At 37.9% G+C, this 16713-nt stretch overlaps 1 protein-coding gene across 2 annotated transcripts in view; it reads left to right on the top strand.

Moving 5' to 3' along the window:
• The window catches only part of LOC309415113 (ADP-ribosylation factor-like protein 15), a gene marked incomplete at its 5' end in the record, with an annotated part of 220773 nt that overhangs the window by 103338 nt on the left and 100722 nt on the right, over positions 1-16713 (top strand). For both annotated transcript variants that reach the window (XM_082012562.1, XM_082012561.1), the window contains one exon: positions 7157-7365. In XM_082012562.1, the coding sequence (XP_081868688.1) occupies positions 7157-7365 (209 nt within the window). The remainder of the gene's footprint in view (positions 1-7156; positions 7366-16713) is intronic.

Here is a 16713-nt window from a genome sequence, read left to right as displayed (position 1 = left end):
GTGGAGATTCGAAGTTGGAGACAGCACCTAAGTTACCCAATAGGGAAAATACTGAAGGCCTGACTTCCAGATTAATCTCACTGGGGAAGCCTGGAAGGCAGACAAGAGATGACAGAGGTGGTTTCCATAAACTTCAGTTCGATAAGAAAAGTAAAAATAATCACAATAAATGATGCCTATTTCTGTTTTTTTTAATAAAGATAAAGATTTATTCCTCAGCTTTTTGGGGGTTGTTTCTTTTACGCTGTTTGTTCAGAGTATTGTTGAATTGCTGCAGTGAATATAGCTGATCTAGTAATCTCAAAATGTTCCTCCTTGAGGGAAAAAAACCTGCCAATTCCCTGCTACCATGCTTTGTGTATGATTGCAGGAGTACAGTGCCTGAAAAGTTGGAGAAGGCAGGCTGTGATCTCTTGGTCTTAAACCCTAGGAAGCAAAAGTCTTGGAACTTTTGAACCTTGAGGAAGGTTTTGGCTTAGCATCTGTATTGCTGCTTAGCAATAAGCAGTAGCAATACAAAATAGCTATCGAAGGGTGACTGACATTACACCTGCGAGAAACTTCTGTATCTGTGTGTGGATGTGTCTGTCAGTGTAGACAAATTACATGTACATACAAAGTGATTATCTTATAAAATCTTTCTAACATTATTTGTAATAAAAAGGAGAAAACAGGTTGAAAAATAGCTCATGTAAAAAATAAAAAATCTATATGCTGTATTTCGTCAAGGGTATTACTGGGAGATCTAAACAGAAAGTATGTCTGAGATAAGAAGCAGCCAGATCTCTTAAAAATGTGTTAAGATTTCTAAGATTTCAAGTATCTTCCTGATCACCTGAGAAAACATGGCAGTTTTCCTTGTGAGGAACTGATGGAAAGTGAATTTATAAATGCTAAGTAAATTTAGAAAGTTATTTCAAAAGCCTTTTCATAAGGTTTTTCGGGGAGGGGGTAGGGTATATTTAAAAATTTTGCAAGAACATACAAGATTTTTTGTATTTTTTTCCCTTCCCTTCCCTTCCCTTCCCTTCCCTTCCCTTCCCTTCCCTTCCCTTCCATCTTACTCCCCCACCAATGGGGCAGTCTTTCAGGCAAGAAGATTTTTGTGGTGCAGTTGACATATTCCTTGTCATCTTTTAATCTTTTTGCTAGTTATAAACTATTTAATATCCATAGAGGAATTAACTATGTAACTTGTTATCAACTATATAACCTTCAAAATAGGTAGGTATCTTTATTTCAGGTGAGTGGATGTTATATTTGAAGTGTTACAAAAACTGGTTGCAACCCGCATTCTTTCATGGCCTCAGGTTAACTATTTTTGGCGGGAAGGAAAAAAAGTTCTTCCCTGGATTGAGAATATAACTTCTCTGGAGCTGTGATGTACTCCTCCTTCTGTTTTGAGGTGAATAAGAGCTTTCATGCACAGGCTAGACTATCTTAAAGCGAGAGCTGTGTGACATTTGTTGTGCTCTCGATGGAGACTTGCTGCAGGTTTGACAACTAACAAATTTGACGCCTTTAAATTGTTCAGTGATTTTTTTTCAATAATGCTATGTTCTGTTCTCCTGAAAGTACTGAAAAGGAGGAATTGAAGGTAGCCTCAGACTGCTGTGAATGAAAATGTAAACAGAAGTATTCATAGTTAAAAGGAAAATTTGCAGCTCTGCATTTTGCATAAAATTTACAGGAGTGCATCATTGTGTGTGGTGGGTTGACTTTGGCTGGACGCCAGGTGCCAGCAAGCCGCTCTATCACTCCCCTCCTCAGCAGGAAAGGGGTGGAGAAAATAAGATGGAAAAAATAACCAAACACATGGGTCAAAATAAAAGCAGTTTAACAAGAAAAAAGCAAAGGCCGTGCGTGGAAGCAAAAGAAAACAAAAGATTTATTCTCTGCTTCCCATCAGCAGGTGATGTCCAGCCACTTCCCAGGAAGCAGGACTTCAGTATGTGTAGTGGTTGTTCCGGAAGACAAATGTCATAATAACAAATGCCCCCCCCCCCCCCGCCTCCTCCTTTCTCTTAGCTTTTATTGCTGAGTTGACGTCATAGGGTATGGAATATGCCTTTGGCCAGTTTGGGTCAGCTGTCCTGGCTATGTCTCCTCTCAAGATCTTGCCCACCCCCAGCCTACTGATGGGGGGGGCGGAATGTTGGAGAGACAGCCTTGAAACTGTGCAAGCACTGCTCAGCAGTAGCCAAAACACTGATGTGTTATCAACACCTTTCTAGCTACCAGTACAAAGCACAGCACTATGAGGGCTGCTATGGGGAAAATTACCTCTGTCTCAGCCATTGTGGAACCTGTTTTGGATGTATATTAAACTGCACATAACTCTCAAACTCTTCCGCCCCCTGCTTCCAAGGGGCATTTGAGAGGGTACTTATTGGAACTGATAAAAATAATAAAATTTGTTAATATGGAAACACTATACCATTTGCTGATAAACAAAAAGAATTAATTTAGTTGATATTTTAAAAATTACAAATGAAAACTTTTAAAAATTTTGAACAGTTAGTCGAATAAACCTGCCCTGTAGTAATGATGAATGACTGGAGTTTTTAATTACAGCACCTCATAGTTTTTCTATAAGAAGAGAGGTTATTTTTTTCCTTTTATAAAATAATTCAAACCTATGTTTGATGACTCAGTACTATCTTTTCTAATAAGTAGCATGATTGTGTTGTGGTGGGTTGTTTGGTTGGTTGGTGGTTGTTTTTTTTCCCCAATTTATTTGTAAATGGGTTATTTTAGTCACATATGGTGGGTTGACCTTGGCTAGACACCAGGTACCCACCAAAACTGCTCTATCACTCCCCTTCTCAGCTAGATAGAGGAGGGAAAATATAACAAGGAGCTTGTGGGTCGAGATAAGGACAGGGAGAGATGATTCGACAATTACTGTCACAGGCAAAACAGACTCGACTTGGGGAAATTAATTTATTCCAAATCAAATCAGAGTAGAGATCATGAGAATTAAAACCAAATCTTAAAACACCTTCCCCCCACCCCTCCCTTCTTCCCAGGCTCAACTTTACTCCCGATTTCTCTACCTCCTCCCTCCCTGAGCGGCACAGGGGGACAGGGAATGGGGGTTGCAGTCAGTTCATCACATGTTGTCTCTGCTGCTCCTTCTTCCTCAGGGGGAGGACTCCTCACACTCTTCCCCTGCTCCAGTATGGGGTCTCTCCCACGGGAGACAGACCTCCACGAACTTCCCCAACATGAGTCCTTCCCACAGGCTGCAGTTCTTCACAAACTGCTCCAGCCATGGGTCCCCCACAGGGTCACAAGTCCTGCCAGCAAACCTGCTCCAGCCTGGGCTCCTCTGTCCACAGGTCCTGCCAGGAGCTTGCTCCAGCATGGGCTTCCCATGGGGTCACAGCCTCCTTCAGGCACATCCACCTGCTCTGGTGTGGGGTCCTCCATGGGCTGCAGGTGGAGATCTGCTCCACCATGGACCTCCATGGGCTGCAGGGGGACAGCCTGCCTCACCATGGTCTTCACCAGGGGCTGCAGGGGAATCTCTGCTCAGGCCCCTGGAGCACCTCCTCCTCCTTCTTCACTGACCTTGGTGTCTGCAGAGTTGTTTCTCTCACATACTCTCACTCTTCTCTCTGGCTGCAATTTCTGCATGTCGGGTTTTTCTTCCCCCTTCTTAAGGTTTTTTTCCACCCTTTTTAAATATGTTATCCCAGAAGCGCTACCACCATTGCTGAATGTCTCGGCCTTGGCCGACGGCAGGTCTGTCTCGGAGCTGGCTCGCATTGGCTCTATCGGGCATAGGGGAAGCTTCTAGCAACTTCTCACAGAAGCCACCCCTGCAGCCCCCACACTACCAAAACCTTGCCACGCAGTCCCAATGCATCACAAGACTTTTGGCTCCTGTGGGTTTATTGTCAAGGGAAACATATGCCTGGGCATGTGTCATGGCTTTTGCCTGTCTCTGAGCAAAATACTACAGTGAATGTCACATTTTAGTGAACCTCTTGCATGACATGTTCCCTAGGTTTTTCTGATGCTTTGGGGATTTTTACCTGAGTGTTTTCTTTTTTTTTAAACTTAGTTTAGGCATGAAGTGATTGAAGAAACAGCCATGTGCCTGCAAAGCTGTTAGAGCAACAAATGGTATTAGGCTGACAAACCTAAATACTTCTCTCATGTGTTACTATTGTTTGATAGGTCATTTTGGGTACCAGTTAAGTTTCTGGTTTCATTTCAGTGGTCTCTGAGAGCCTGAGGATTTTTAATGGATGCACATTGCATTCTGGATTGTCGGAGAACTCAGACTTTTAATTTCCATGTCTTAGAAACGTTTGGAATAGAGGAAAAGATTAATTCATAGGATAGTCTGTGCTAAACTACACCTTTAAAAACAACTGCTTGCTCTGCAGACTAAATTTGTCATAACATGAAGTGCGATGGATGGATCATTATTCATGGGCCGGCGTTTCCTGCCCAGGATAGCATCACCACATACTACCTAATGCTCTGGAGAAAGAAGCTGAGAACAGGTTGTGATCCCTGGATATGAAGAGTTAAGGCAAAAGAATATAAGCTTATTTGTCTTGTAGAAATTGTGATTTCCAGTTACTGATAGCTTATTGATGCCAAGAATTATTTTTCAAGTACATTTGCCAGAAAAACAAGTTAAAATGGCACCCTGAGTTACAGACTTTCTCAGTCTTCTTTCTTGTCTGCTTAGTACAATTTTTTTTAATTCTTAAACCTCAGGCTGTGATTTCATCAGAAATGAAGCGTGAGCAAGTTTAGAGCAGGTCACTATTCTAATGGAAAACCTTGAAGGAAATACCAAGTTTTGTTGGGCATTATTAGGTGGTTCTTAGAACTATGCCATGGTGACTGGCCAGGGCTGGAGAGAAAAGGACTACTATGCTTTGGTAATGTCTCTTTTGGGACAGTTGATGTGGAGAAACAAAGTTCAGCAGCTAAAGAACCTGAACCAAAAAGACAGGGCCATAAGGTCAACAAGTCACCATACTGCTTTTCTGGCTCCAGTGTCTCATGTAGGGATCCGTGTGCTGCTTTCTTCCATATGCCTGGATACAAGAGGTCAAATGCTCTGCAGTTCACTTCACAATTTTTCTCCTTAGAAATAGTACAGTTATAGAGATAAGACTCAGGGTCTGGCAGCAACATGTGGTTGAAAAGTATCTGGCTGAAGCTTAGAGTAGATAAGACAGAAGTTGTATTGCTAGGGGGGAAAAAAAAGACCTTCAAAGAACTGGTCATGGTGTTGGCCTTTCAGTTCATTGAAAATGATTCTCTACCAGTTTTTAAAGTAATGTGATACTTCAGAAGCCTGCGACGCTGCTGTGTGTGGCTATGTAAATACTGTCCCTCTGGCAACTTGCTCTACTTGTTTCTGGCATAGACAGCTCTTTGGAAAGACTGGGACATTTAACAGATGCTATGAAATTCTTTACAAGTACAATTGATAGATATTATGGTGGTACAGAAATGTAGAATTAGCTTTCAATGCAATCCCTCTTCTGTATAAGTAATGGTGATCTTCAGAAGTTGATAAAATAAATTAAACACCTGTCATATTTGTGTGTTGTTACTTTATGAGTCTGGTTAAATTGAGAAATAAGCAAGGTCTTGACTAAATCCCATGACCGTTTTCCTTTAACCATCTCTTTAGATCTCTTGCAGAAAAATACTGTTCAGGTCTGACTTCAATATCCTCTATAGGAAAACATGTGTGTTCACAACATTCATTAGCCACCTAAATTGTGCTAGGTGCAGAATACAGAAGCTGAGTGCTTAAGGTTCTAGTGTGGCTGGTACAGAGAAGGGAGTAACTTCATGTAGCAAGATTTGAATACTCTGAGTTGGGTGCCTAAAGTGTATGGTGTAAATTCCTTCTTAGATACTGGTTTCTTCACCTTTGTTTAGTGACTGTCTTTTCTGTTGCACAGTGTACAAATTAAGTGAATATTTTAAGTATCATATCAATGTTATAGTAATTATGTTGCATTAAATCCTCATTGTGTGCCTACGTTTTGGTCAGAACTTTTGTGTAGTTTTTTTTGTTTCACTAAAAATGGAGGTTTTTTATTATCAGCACTTGGTATCTGTGTCTACATTAAAGTTCACTTCTCTCTATCTCAAAGTAAGAATAGCATCTGTAAAGGATACTTTCAGCACATTTCTGCAAATCACTGTCTTGCAGACATGTCAAGCTTTCTACTAGAGTATTGCTGCTGCTGTTAACTTTTTAGTGTTAGTCCCCATGAGTGTAGTGTCAGGTTCAGACATACAAAGAATAGCCCATATCCAAATTATAGTTTAGATAGTTTGACAGCTGTCAAATACCTTTTTTTTTTTCCTACCTCAATGTTACAAACATATACTGCTCTCCAGGGGAGACAAAAGCTTTCTGTAGATAACCTTATTGCTTGACTTCTGTTGAGATGACTGAGTGCCGCTGAACTGTGTCCTAAAAATTACTGTGGCACATAAGCCTGTATAGTCACTCATGTGTCTACTGTTGGGCTCTTCCAATATCCATAGTGTGGCTGACAGAGCAAAAGTAGTTGAAATGAATGCCTTTGCATGTTGTCACTGTTCAACTCACTATTGTATCACCATTCTCCTCATTAAGTGTCTAATTACAACTTTAATAGGCTTTCCTGACACCTTTTTTCCAGTTATGAAGTGTTTGCCTGATAGTTTGGAGATGAACTGGAAGACCTTATCATGCTCAGAAATGTGAGCAACTGCCATGACAGAAGCTACAGGTTATGGGAAGGAGTTGCAGAGCTAAGAAAAAAAGAATGGGCAAAGATTTATATATTAATACCAAGACATTTCAGTGAGAAGGTATAAGGGTTAGTCTAGGTGGCACTGGAAGCATGGTAGTACTCATTAATGGAGCAGAAACTTTCAGGGATAAAGAACTGCACTGAGTCAAATTCGTTCCTTATTTAAACAATGTTAGTCTGGTGTGTGTGTGTGTGGTATTTATGGTTGCTTTTTTTCCTTTTTATTCTTTCAATGATGTATATTTAGGAGAGAAAATTTAGTCTATTGCTTTGATTGTTCTAAGTAGAAGGGTTATTTTCAGATACAAGTGTTAAATCTCTTTAACTATACTTGTTTTAATTCGTTCTTCTTATTGTCTTGAAAGGGACTGACAATATCAGGAAATATTGGAGTCGTTACTACCAAGGATCCCAAGGGGTAATATTTGTATTAGACAGTGCCTCCTCTGAAGATGATCTAGAAACTGCTAGGAATGAACTGCATTCTGCTCTCCAGCACCCACAGTTATGTACTTTGCCATTCTTAATACTGGCCAATCATCAAGACAAGCCAGCAGCTCGCTCCGTACAAGAGGTATGTTAATGTGGCAGCATCTTGCCTGTTTGTATTTACTATCTGCACACGACTAACACAGTATTACCTATTACCCTGACATCCTAGTTAAGGACTGGCCTCAGTTACTCTTCGCTGTAAGTACACAGACCAAGAACAGTCCCAGCCCCTAAGAACTTAGTCCAATGCACTCTGTACAGGCCTAGTTGTTCTGGAAAACAGCCAAATAATACAAACACAGTTCTTGTGTTTTCACCATATTTTGCTTAAGGAAGAAAAGATGTTTTTAAACTACTCTTATCAAAAGCTACTGGAATAGTGATTTTTTTGTTTTGCTTGGGTTTTTATTTGCTATTAGTTTTAATTCTGCACTATCCCATTACTCCATTCTTTGCAACTGCTTAGACCAGTAGATTGCAGCCGTGGGTAGTCTTTTATGTAAAAGCTTTTTTCTTAACTGTTACATACTGATGTGAGGGCAGAGTTGCAATTCCTGTTCTGAAGTCCTTAACCTGTTCTGATTTTCTTATTTTAAGGAATAATGTCTTTGTCTGATTTGTAGTTGTCACATAGTAAATTATATAATTGTTCTATTCAGTGTACCTTTTGCTCTTAAGTTTCTGAAAAATTCTTCTTCCCTACATTCCTATCATGTCACATACCTTTGAGGAAATGCTGAAAGTTACCGAATCTTCATGAGAAGCTCCACTTATTCTTTTGAAGTAGGAAGAAATTAAACTTTGATTGTGTCATTCTGTTCATAAATGTCATTTAAAGGACTCTTCCCATTAAAGATTGTATGTGAAATCTCCTGTTTGTTCCGTGAGTGGTGTTTTTTACTATGGCAGAGCCAAAACTGTTTCAGCACCTTACTGTGTTGCTGCTTTGTATTTAAAATTGTTGCTCTCTTAGATGTGCTTTTGTCAAAAAGATGATCTTTCTGAAGAATGCCAATTCAATTCAATGCAAAACATTAATCTGTAGGATAACTGCTATTTGTACAGTATAGCTTTTTGTACATTCTATATTGTTTTATTGCTATTTATGCCTCTTTAGTTAACAAAAAGAAATATAGGATAAAATGTCAAGCTTATGTGTTAAGAAGGACAAATGTAAATGTGACTGGGATATAGTGATGTTTTTAATATCAGAAGATGAGAGTGAGAATAGTGTAAGCTATACTGTAAAATGTTTTATTAAATTGTTGATCTATTCCTCCAAGAATCTGTGCTTAGGAAAAAAAAAAAATACAAAAACAGAAACACAAACCAAACCAAAAAACAAACCCGAAATAAAGAATTTGGATTTAGTATATCAAGTTACATAAAAAGGTAAACTGAAATGATGCAGGGATAGAATATAAAAGTTCTAGGACTTATTCCCCTAAAAATGAATTTAGGAAGAAGTAATGAATGTTTAAAGGAAATGTAGTATAGATTTTAATATATCAGTTTATTAGTTTCTTCTAGTTTATTGTGCAGTGTAAAAGCAAAGCATGTATTCCTAAGCCTTCCACTTAAAAAATGACACTGTCCTGAGACACAACTGGTTTCTTTTTATTCATCCAAATATACCCAAGGTCTTTTAATTTTACTTTTTTCATAGAGCTATGCAGATTACAATTTCCATCAACAGAAATGTTTTTTTCACATGATTTAAGTAATTTTAAGCTTTTATTATTTTAGGTTTTTTTTCCTTTTTAAAACCTCCAAATTTGGTTTAAAGTTAATTGAAGATTTTGATTATAAATCTCATTTAAGAAATGTTCCTTCTCTTGTTTCATGATAATAGTGAATACAGGAGAGGAACAATATGCTATGTGACATATGCCAGTTAGTTTGCTTTACAGCAAGTTATAGACTTAACTCTACATTTTGCAGTTGAGCCCATGTGGATAGACCTTTGGGCCTGTACTGAATCTTTTGTGTATTTAGAGTTAGCATTTCTTCTCTTTTATTGACAGTACCCTCATTTTCTCCTTATCCCTCTGCATCATTACCAATTGCTTGATATCTCAGTAGAGGAAAAGATCTTTATGTGCTTACAGTAGCATTTAAATATGTTTCTACTGCATGCTCTTCATAAAAAATAAAATATCTTTCAGTATATTTTCATAGCAAAAAAGTCTTGCTACTTTGAGTCTGTATGAAATGCTGAATACAAAAATTTTGTTAAATGCACACAGCTTATGCATATTTTCAGAAAAAAAACTTGTATCAAGAGCTCAGTGTATGTCTTTGAAATTTTTTACTTCAGAATAGTGGAAAACAAAATTAAAAAAAAAAAAAAAGAAGAACGTCACAAAGTTGTTACTGATATTTTGTCCCTGAAAAAATTATGTCCTGTATTTGCTGTGAATGCAAAGCGGGAGCCTTACTTGGTCAATTTTGCTGATGTTGAAACAGAAATTTCTTGCTTTTCTAAAGGCTTTGCTGTGTTTTTGCCCTCATTACTGAAGTGTGAAATGAAAGAAAATAAAATGTTGAATCATCATAGAACCATTTCTTAGTTCAAAAAGAGCATTTTTAAAGCTTTAACAAAAATAATGTGTTGAGCATTGAGTTTTATTAGACATTTTTGCAGAACTAAGTCCATTAAATATAGGTATTGCCTTACTTTTTTATGTGTCATAAGACAAATGAATCACAGTTGAAATTTAGAACTATGTATGCATTCTTTTAGACAACAAGTTGCCTTTCTTTAATTGATATGAAAGGACCCTTTGGAGTATAATTAAAGAAAACATCTGAGTGGTGTGTAATAGGAATTGTAGAAAAATATTTATCTACAACAAAAATCCTTCACAAAACTGTACAAGTGCCAAGCAGTTTCTGCAACAGATGTTAGTTATATTTATTGTTGGGAAGTGCAGTTGCTTCAGTTTTTCAAAATTTTATATTTTAGTTTTAGTGTGTTTTCTCCATGCATTGCTTAGGTAGAAACAGTATTGTAGAAGCTGCATGCTGTAACTATTAAGCAATGATGTCATGAATAGTTCAATTCAAAACAATGACTATTTTTAAGAATATCCAATTAATTTAATTTATTAAATGTAATTGAACCTAATTCATTTTGCAGGCATGATTGGAGAAAATACTTAATATTATTGAAGTGATTAGGAAAAATTACAGGAGAAGCTAAGTTGAAAAACGAATCAGTTAATGTAATCCTTTTTTCCTTTGTTCAGTTGATGGTTGTCTGTTTCCTATTTTTTAAATTTTAAAATGACACCAAGAAAGTACATTTGACACTTCGTTCTAGAAATTATAAATTAAGATGTCATTTTAAATATTGTGCCTCTTATTTCTGTTATGTCAACTTGTATGGTATTTATTCCATCTTCCCATGTCAAAGATATTTGTAAGTAAGTTGTTTTGATGTTCTTGTGACAGTAGCACATATGTAAGTGTTTTCAAATAGCTACTAAATTATATCAACTGAGCCATGTTGAAATAAAGACTGTATTAACATATTAACCAGATTGTAAAACTCAATCATATTTGAGTCAATAGGTATATTGCAAAATAACCTTATCTTAGATTAAAATTACAATAATGAAGAATCAGTCATATGTAAGTCAGTTCTTACTGCTGTTTTTGGAAACCTCCTGAATTAGTAAATATAGTTACAAGTGAAAAATAAATTTAGTTACTCAGCAGATGGGAAGATGGTTTAGTAGTGGCATATCAGTTTGTTTGGCCACTGTTTCCAAAATACAGGGTGCAATTCTAGAATGGTGTACCTAATTATATTTTTTTAGTAAGTATCTTGCTGATGGAGTGTGCTGCTGGTTTTTGATTATAACAAGTGTTTTTGATTTCTGTTAGAATAGTCAGATTTCTGTTACAGGCTTAAAATATTACAGGAGATTTATGGTGATAAGAGCACTGTAATTTGTTTTGCAAGGGAACAGCAGCATGACTATGATTACCAATTTGTTGGTTTTTATTTTGGAATCTATGCTACTTCGTGTATTAATATCAGAAGCTGGATGTTGCAGTGGATTCCTGTGATTTGAAACAATATGCAAACTGAGAGTTGCTTTCCTCCTGAGTCAGAGCAATATTTAGGAGGTGCAGGTAAGATGTGTTGGAAGTTGTCCATAGCCACTGTACTTGAGGAACAGGCTGTTCTGAGCAAACACTCATCTGAATCTTTTGAGGACTTCTGGAAGCCATGTAGGACTGGCCAAAGTAGAAACCCAATTGAACCATGGAGCTCTGCCAGTTCAATGGTGAAGCAGCTATGTGTTTGGGTGGTGGGGTGTTGGTTTTGGGGAGTCTCTTTGGTGTTTTTTTTTTTAATTTAAGGCTTTTTTCAAGATTGCAGTTGGACTAGATGATTGTTGTAGGTTCCAACTGAACTCTTCTATTCTAAGATCATATATGTGAAGACATTCATAGAGTATAACCTTTTGGTGGGTTTCCTTTGAGTTATCCAAAAGTGCAGACAATTAATACATTTCTTTCATATGTATATGTATATAAATTGTTGACCACTAGTACAAGGGGAAATCATTCAAGATATAGTCTAAATTCCCTTTTTAAAAAATGCTAGAACTTTTTAATATAGACTTACTAGTAGACAGTGAATCAAAAGTCTTCTCGGTCTATTTTAAGATTATATTATCTTTTTAAATATTGTTGTCAGGGAAAAAAAAGGTGAAAAGATTATGTAGTGAGCTGATCACAAGTGCTTTTTTTTCCTCTTGCACACAAGATCTTACTTTAAAGTTGTGGTGTGTGAAACTCCAGAGGAAAGTCTTTTTCTTCGATAGAGCAAAATTAAAAATATCTTTGAATTGTAAACAATATTTTCAAAAGCAAATGTAAAAGGTTGATCCCATGTTTACATAGATTGTGATGTATTTATCTATTTGAGAGTATTTTAAAGGCATCTGGTTTTTGAATTGTGGTTTTCTGCTAGCAGAAAAGTGGAGGGTGACTCTCCTTATGAAAAGAGCCACCTGAGTGATGTTAGGGGTAATATCTGTTAGCCTGCTGGTTTCTTCTCTGTTTTTTTATGTCTGGAAATAATTTTGTAGATAGACAATGTCATCTTGATGCCTTAAGTGTCTTAAATCTAAATAACCATCGCAGGAGAATGACCAGGTTTGTCAGCATCTGCGGAGGCCCTTACTCATGCAAGGGAGCTAGAGCGCTATAGAAACTGCACTTTCTGAGCCTGCTGATGCTTTATGGTCTGAGTTGGCTGCATATACGACAAGCTTAATTCCAGGACTTAAGGACTGAAGGACTTTGTATTTTGTGTTAGAGGGATCAGTGTCTTCATACTATTTTGCCATAGTTCATGCCTTTTGTAGCTTCTGCAAGTTTAGGGGAAAATAGTTTCTTTTTGGAAAACCTTTTAACCTATCAGTGTGTGAGTACTATTGTAGATGTCATTACTAACAATCTGAAAAACTGTGTTGAACAGTGACATGTGAGGAAGCTTAGCTTCAGAGAATGTGCACTATCATCTCAGCTAACAGCTTTGAACAGATAATGCCTCCAGTACCAGGTACTACAAAAACAGCCTGAAGCAGAGAGTGAAAATGGAAGCGCTCTTTGCAGACTGTCCCATTCTCACCCTGGTCAAGCCTCTCAAATCAGTTAATCAATCTGAATTCTTAAAGACCAGCTGTTCCAAATCTGTGTACTTTGACAGGGTAACTATAATGAAGTTAAATTGGGGGCAAATTTTTTGGTTCGTCAAGAAACTGTTTCTGAAATGATTTATCTTCAAATTACTACAGCAAATAACCAAAATTCCTACCCTGTTTTGAGATCATAGTGACCTTAATGACCTTAATATTTGCAATCCCCTCACTGCAAATACTTCTCATCCAAGGTGTATCCCCTGATATTTGAAGATTGTTTTGGAAATAGACTCTGCTATTTTGAGTATTGGCTGCTTCCTTCACAACTGTGGCCTTTGCAGGAACACAGGAGTTATTTGTCAGACTTCAGTTAAGAACACATTCTCCTTCCTGGTCTTATTTTCAAACAGACTCAGCTCACAGGACAATTGGATAAGTTAGTGTATAGGCCCAAACAAGGGGAGGGAGAAAGGCGAGAGTGGAAGTGGTACTGGTGCAGAAAAATGGCGATGTGGAACTCTAAGACTCATCATATATAAACCCAGTGGGACTTGGACCTTTCCCCCGCCAACTTTCTCATTCACCTTTTTTGCTTATCCCACTAGAGTGAACCTCAGTAGAGGAAGGTTATACAGGAAAACCTGGGAAATAATTTTCCCCTATTCCTTATCAATGAAGGTTCTGGAGCAGATGTTAAAGTAATTTTTCTGGGGTTGAGAGAGAGGTATGAAAGAAGCATTTCTTTTCACTATGTGCTTTGAAAAGTAAACGTCCTCATTGTCTTCCTAGCCAGGACAAAAGAAAATGTCATTCAAAGAGGAGTTGTGCTTGCAGAACTAAACATAGTGACTGTGAAGTTAGGGCATAGTCTGTATAAATAAAAAGCGAAGTGATTAGAGAAACTTTCAAATGCTTTCAGATAAAAAAATCTGTATTCACAGAATCACAGAATCACTAGGTTGGAAAGGACCTTTAAGATCATCAAGTCCAACCATTAATCCAGAACCACCATGTCCCCTAAACCATGTCCTGAAGCGCCACATCCACACGTTTTTTGAACACTTCCAGGGATGGCGACTCCACCACCTCCCTGGGCAGCCTGTTCCAATGCCTGACCACCCTCTCAGTGAAGAAATTTTTCCTAATATCCAATCTAAACCTCCCCTGGCGCAACTTGAGGCCATTTCCTCTTGTTCATCTTTTACTAATTGTTTTTCATAATTATTTGTATACTTATGAATGCTTATGTAGTATTCGTTAAAGACTTCTGTAGCTGAGAAGAGGGCAGCTTTTTAGAGTTCTTTCTGAAACCTTTTTTGCTTGGTCAAAAGTTACTGGGCTTTAGTAGGTAATTAAATGAAGTCCTAAGGCCTGTTGGATACAAATCTGACTACATGATCATAATGATCCTTTTGGGCCTCTGTGTCCATGAAACTGCTGTTCAGAGGAATTCCTGAGTGCTCAAAAATTTTGCATGAGCAAGAGAGGATTTCTTTCAGAATAAATAACTATTTCAAATAGAACAAACTAGTGGCTATATAACTGCTTTCCAAATACAATTCTACAATTTTTATAAAAAAGGTCTCAGGATCAGATGAAAAAGAGTGGAAAAGTATTTAGTAATGCATTGGATCAAGTTTGTGAAAACTCCACTATTGTATAAGTGATTTAGGATGTGTTTTCCTTTCAGACATCCTTCTTATATTAGAACGAATTCTTGAGTGCAAGAATACAAGCTGCTGCATTTTTAAAGATGAGGACATATCCCTTTTTTTAAAAAAAAGAAAGTATCAGAATGTCTTTTAGTATTAAAATAAGTTTATTGATTGCAGGGAAGTTAACTATACTGTGAAACTTTTATTTGCCAAGGAAAGAGGGTCTCTGATAATTTTGTGTACTTTTTCTATGTCATTTATATTTGGTATTCAATGTAACAGAAGTAAATTTAAAAAAAAAATTCAAGTTGATTATGATCACATAATAATCATTACATTAGAGTAGGCATATGAAATGAATTTCTGGTCTCAGTCCATTCTGTGGGAATTAATTAGATTCTCACACTGCATGGAGATCATGATGAGCATCTTTACTGGTCATGCCAGAAGGGAGGTTCAAGAGTAACTGAATAGGAGAAAAGCTATCCATTTCATATCCATATAGATAGTTAAAGATGGAATTTAATTATATGCCTTAAAAGTAGAAAATTTTCAGCTACATCAGCACTACCCGCACTGTGAAGTAACATAGATTAATATTGTCTATAATTACCAACTCAAAGACATTGCTGGGAACATGTATATGCAGGGTTTCTTTAAACTTGCATCAAATCGGAAGGTGCTCAGACTTCAGCTTGGGTATGGGATGCTTTTGGTGCCTCTTCAAACAAAGAAAAAACTGAAAATTGATGCATCATTTGCCTCTCGGAGGTTGAAACTGCTTTAGACGGGTGAGCATAAAAGTCCTATTATTATGAAAGGGAAAGAATCATGCAGCTCTGGTCGTGGAGATGATGGCATACATGTGAGACTGTATACAACAAGAACGTGTTTTGAGTGACAGGATAGGGTGTCATGGTTTAGCCCCAGCCAGCAACTAAGCAACACACAGCTGCTCGCTCTCTCCCCCACGGTGGGACGGGGGAGAGAATCGGAAGGGTAAAAGTGAGAAAACTCATGGGTTGAGATAAAGACAGTTTAATAGGTAAAGAAAAAGCCGCGACAGTTTGATAGGTAAAGCAAAAGCCGCGCACACAAGCAAAGCAAAACAAGGAATTAATTCACTACTTCCCATCAGCAGGCAGGTTCAGCCATCTCCAGGAAAGCAGGGCTCCATCATGTGTAACGGTTACTTGGGAAGACAAACACCATCACTCTGAATGTTCCTCCCTTCCTTCTTTTTACCCCAGCTTTATATGCTGAGTGTGATGTCATATGGTATGGAATACCCCTTTGGTCAGTTGGGGTCAGCTGTCCCAGCTGTGTCCCAACTCAACTTCTTGTGCACTCCCAGCCTACTCGCTGGTGGGGAGGTGTGAGAAACAGAAAAGGCCTTGACTCTGTGTAAGCACTGCTCAGCAGTAACTAAAACCTCCCTGTGTTATCAACTCTGTTTTCAGCACAAATCCAAAACATAGCCTCATGCTAGCTACTGTGAAGAAAATTAACTCTATCCCAGCCAAAACCAGCATATAGGGAAAGGATCGTCTTTGCATCACTGTACTGGATGCATGTTACTGGGACAACACTGCAGTTGCCAAGGACCAAGGAAGCATGACCTAGCATTATAAGGTGAGATTAAATCTTTTCCTATCCATTCTCAGTGCTGAACTGTTTTTTTCCAGGATGCCTTCATACCATTATGCTTCTGGAAAAATCTTGCATACTGTGTGGGTGTGAGGGAAGCCAGAAATGAGAGACTGTTCCCAGGTTATGAGCTTGAATGTTGGACAGGACATTGTGGTTTTTGAAAATGGGATAATCCAAAGATAAGGATTAACAGGAGGAATGGAAAGGGACTAGTGACAAATCTTGTGCACACCTCTCCCTGACACTCCCCAAAACTTTACTAGCAGTAAAGCAGAAGAGATGAGTAGAGAGCAATCTCTGATTGAAACAGATATGAAGAATGGAGGGGAGTTCATCAAGTTCAAAAGTGGTGAAGCGTCCCACAGTTCAGCGAAGATGGAGTAATGCTGAGGTTTTTTTGCTTAAAGCAGTCCATTGGAGGCCGCTTTCTGTAGGGATGTATGCTGAGAACAGTGTCCATTATTT

This window comes from Phaethon aethereus (assembly GCF_964289735.1).
Source record: "Phaethon aethereus genome assembly, chromosome: W".
NCBI classification, from domain to species: Eukaryota; Metazoa; Chordata; class Aves; order Phaethontiformes; family Phaethontidae; genus Phaethon; species Phaethon aethereus.
This window is presented reverse-complemented; position numbering and strand designations above follow the sequence as displayed.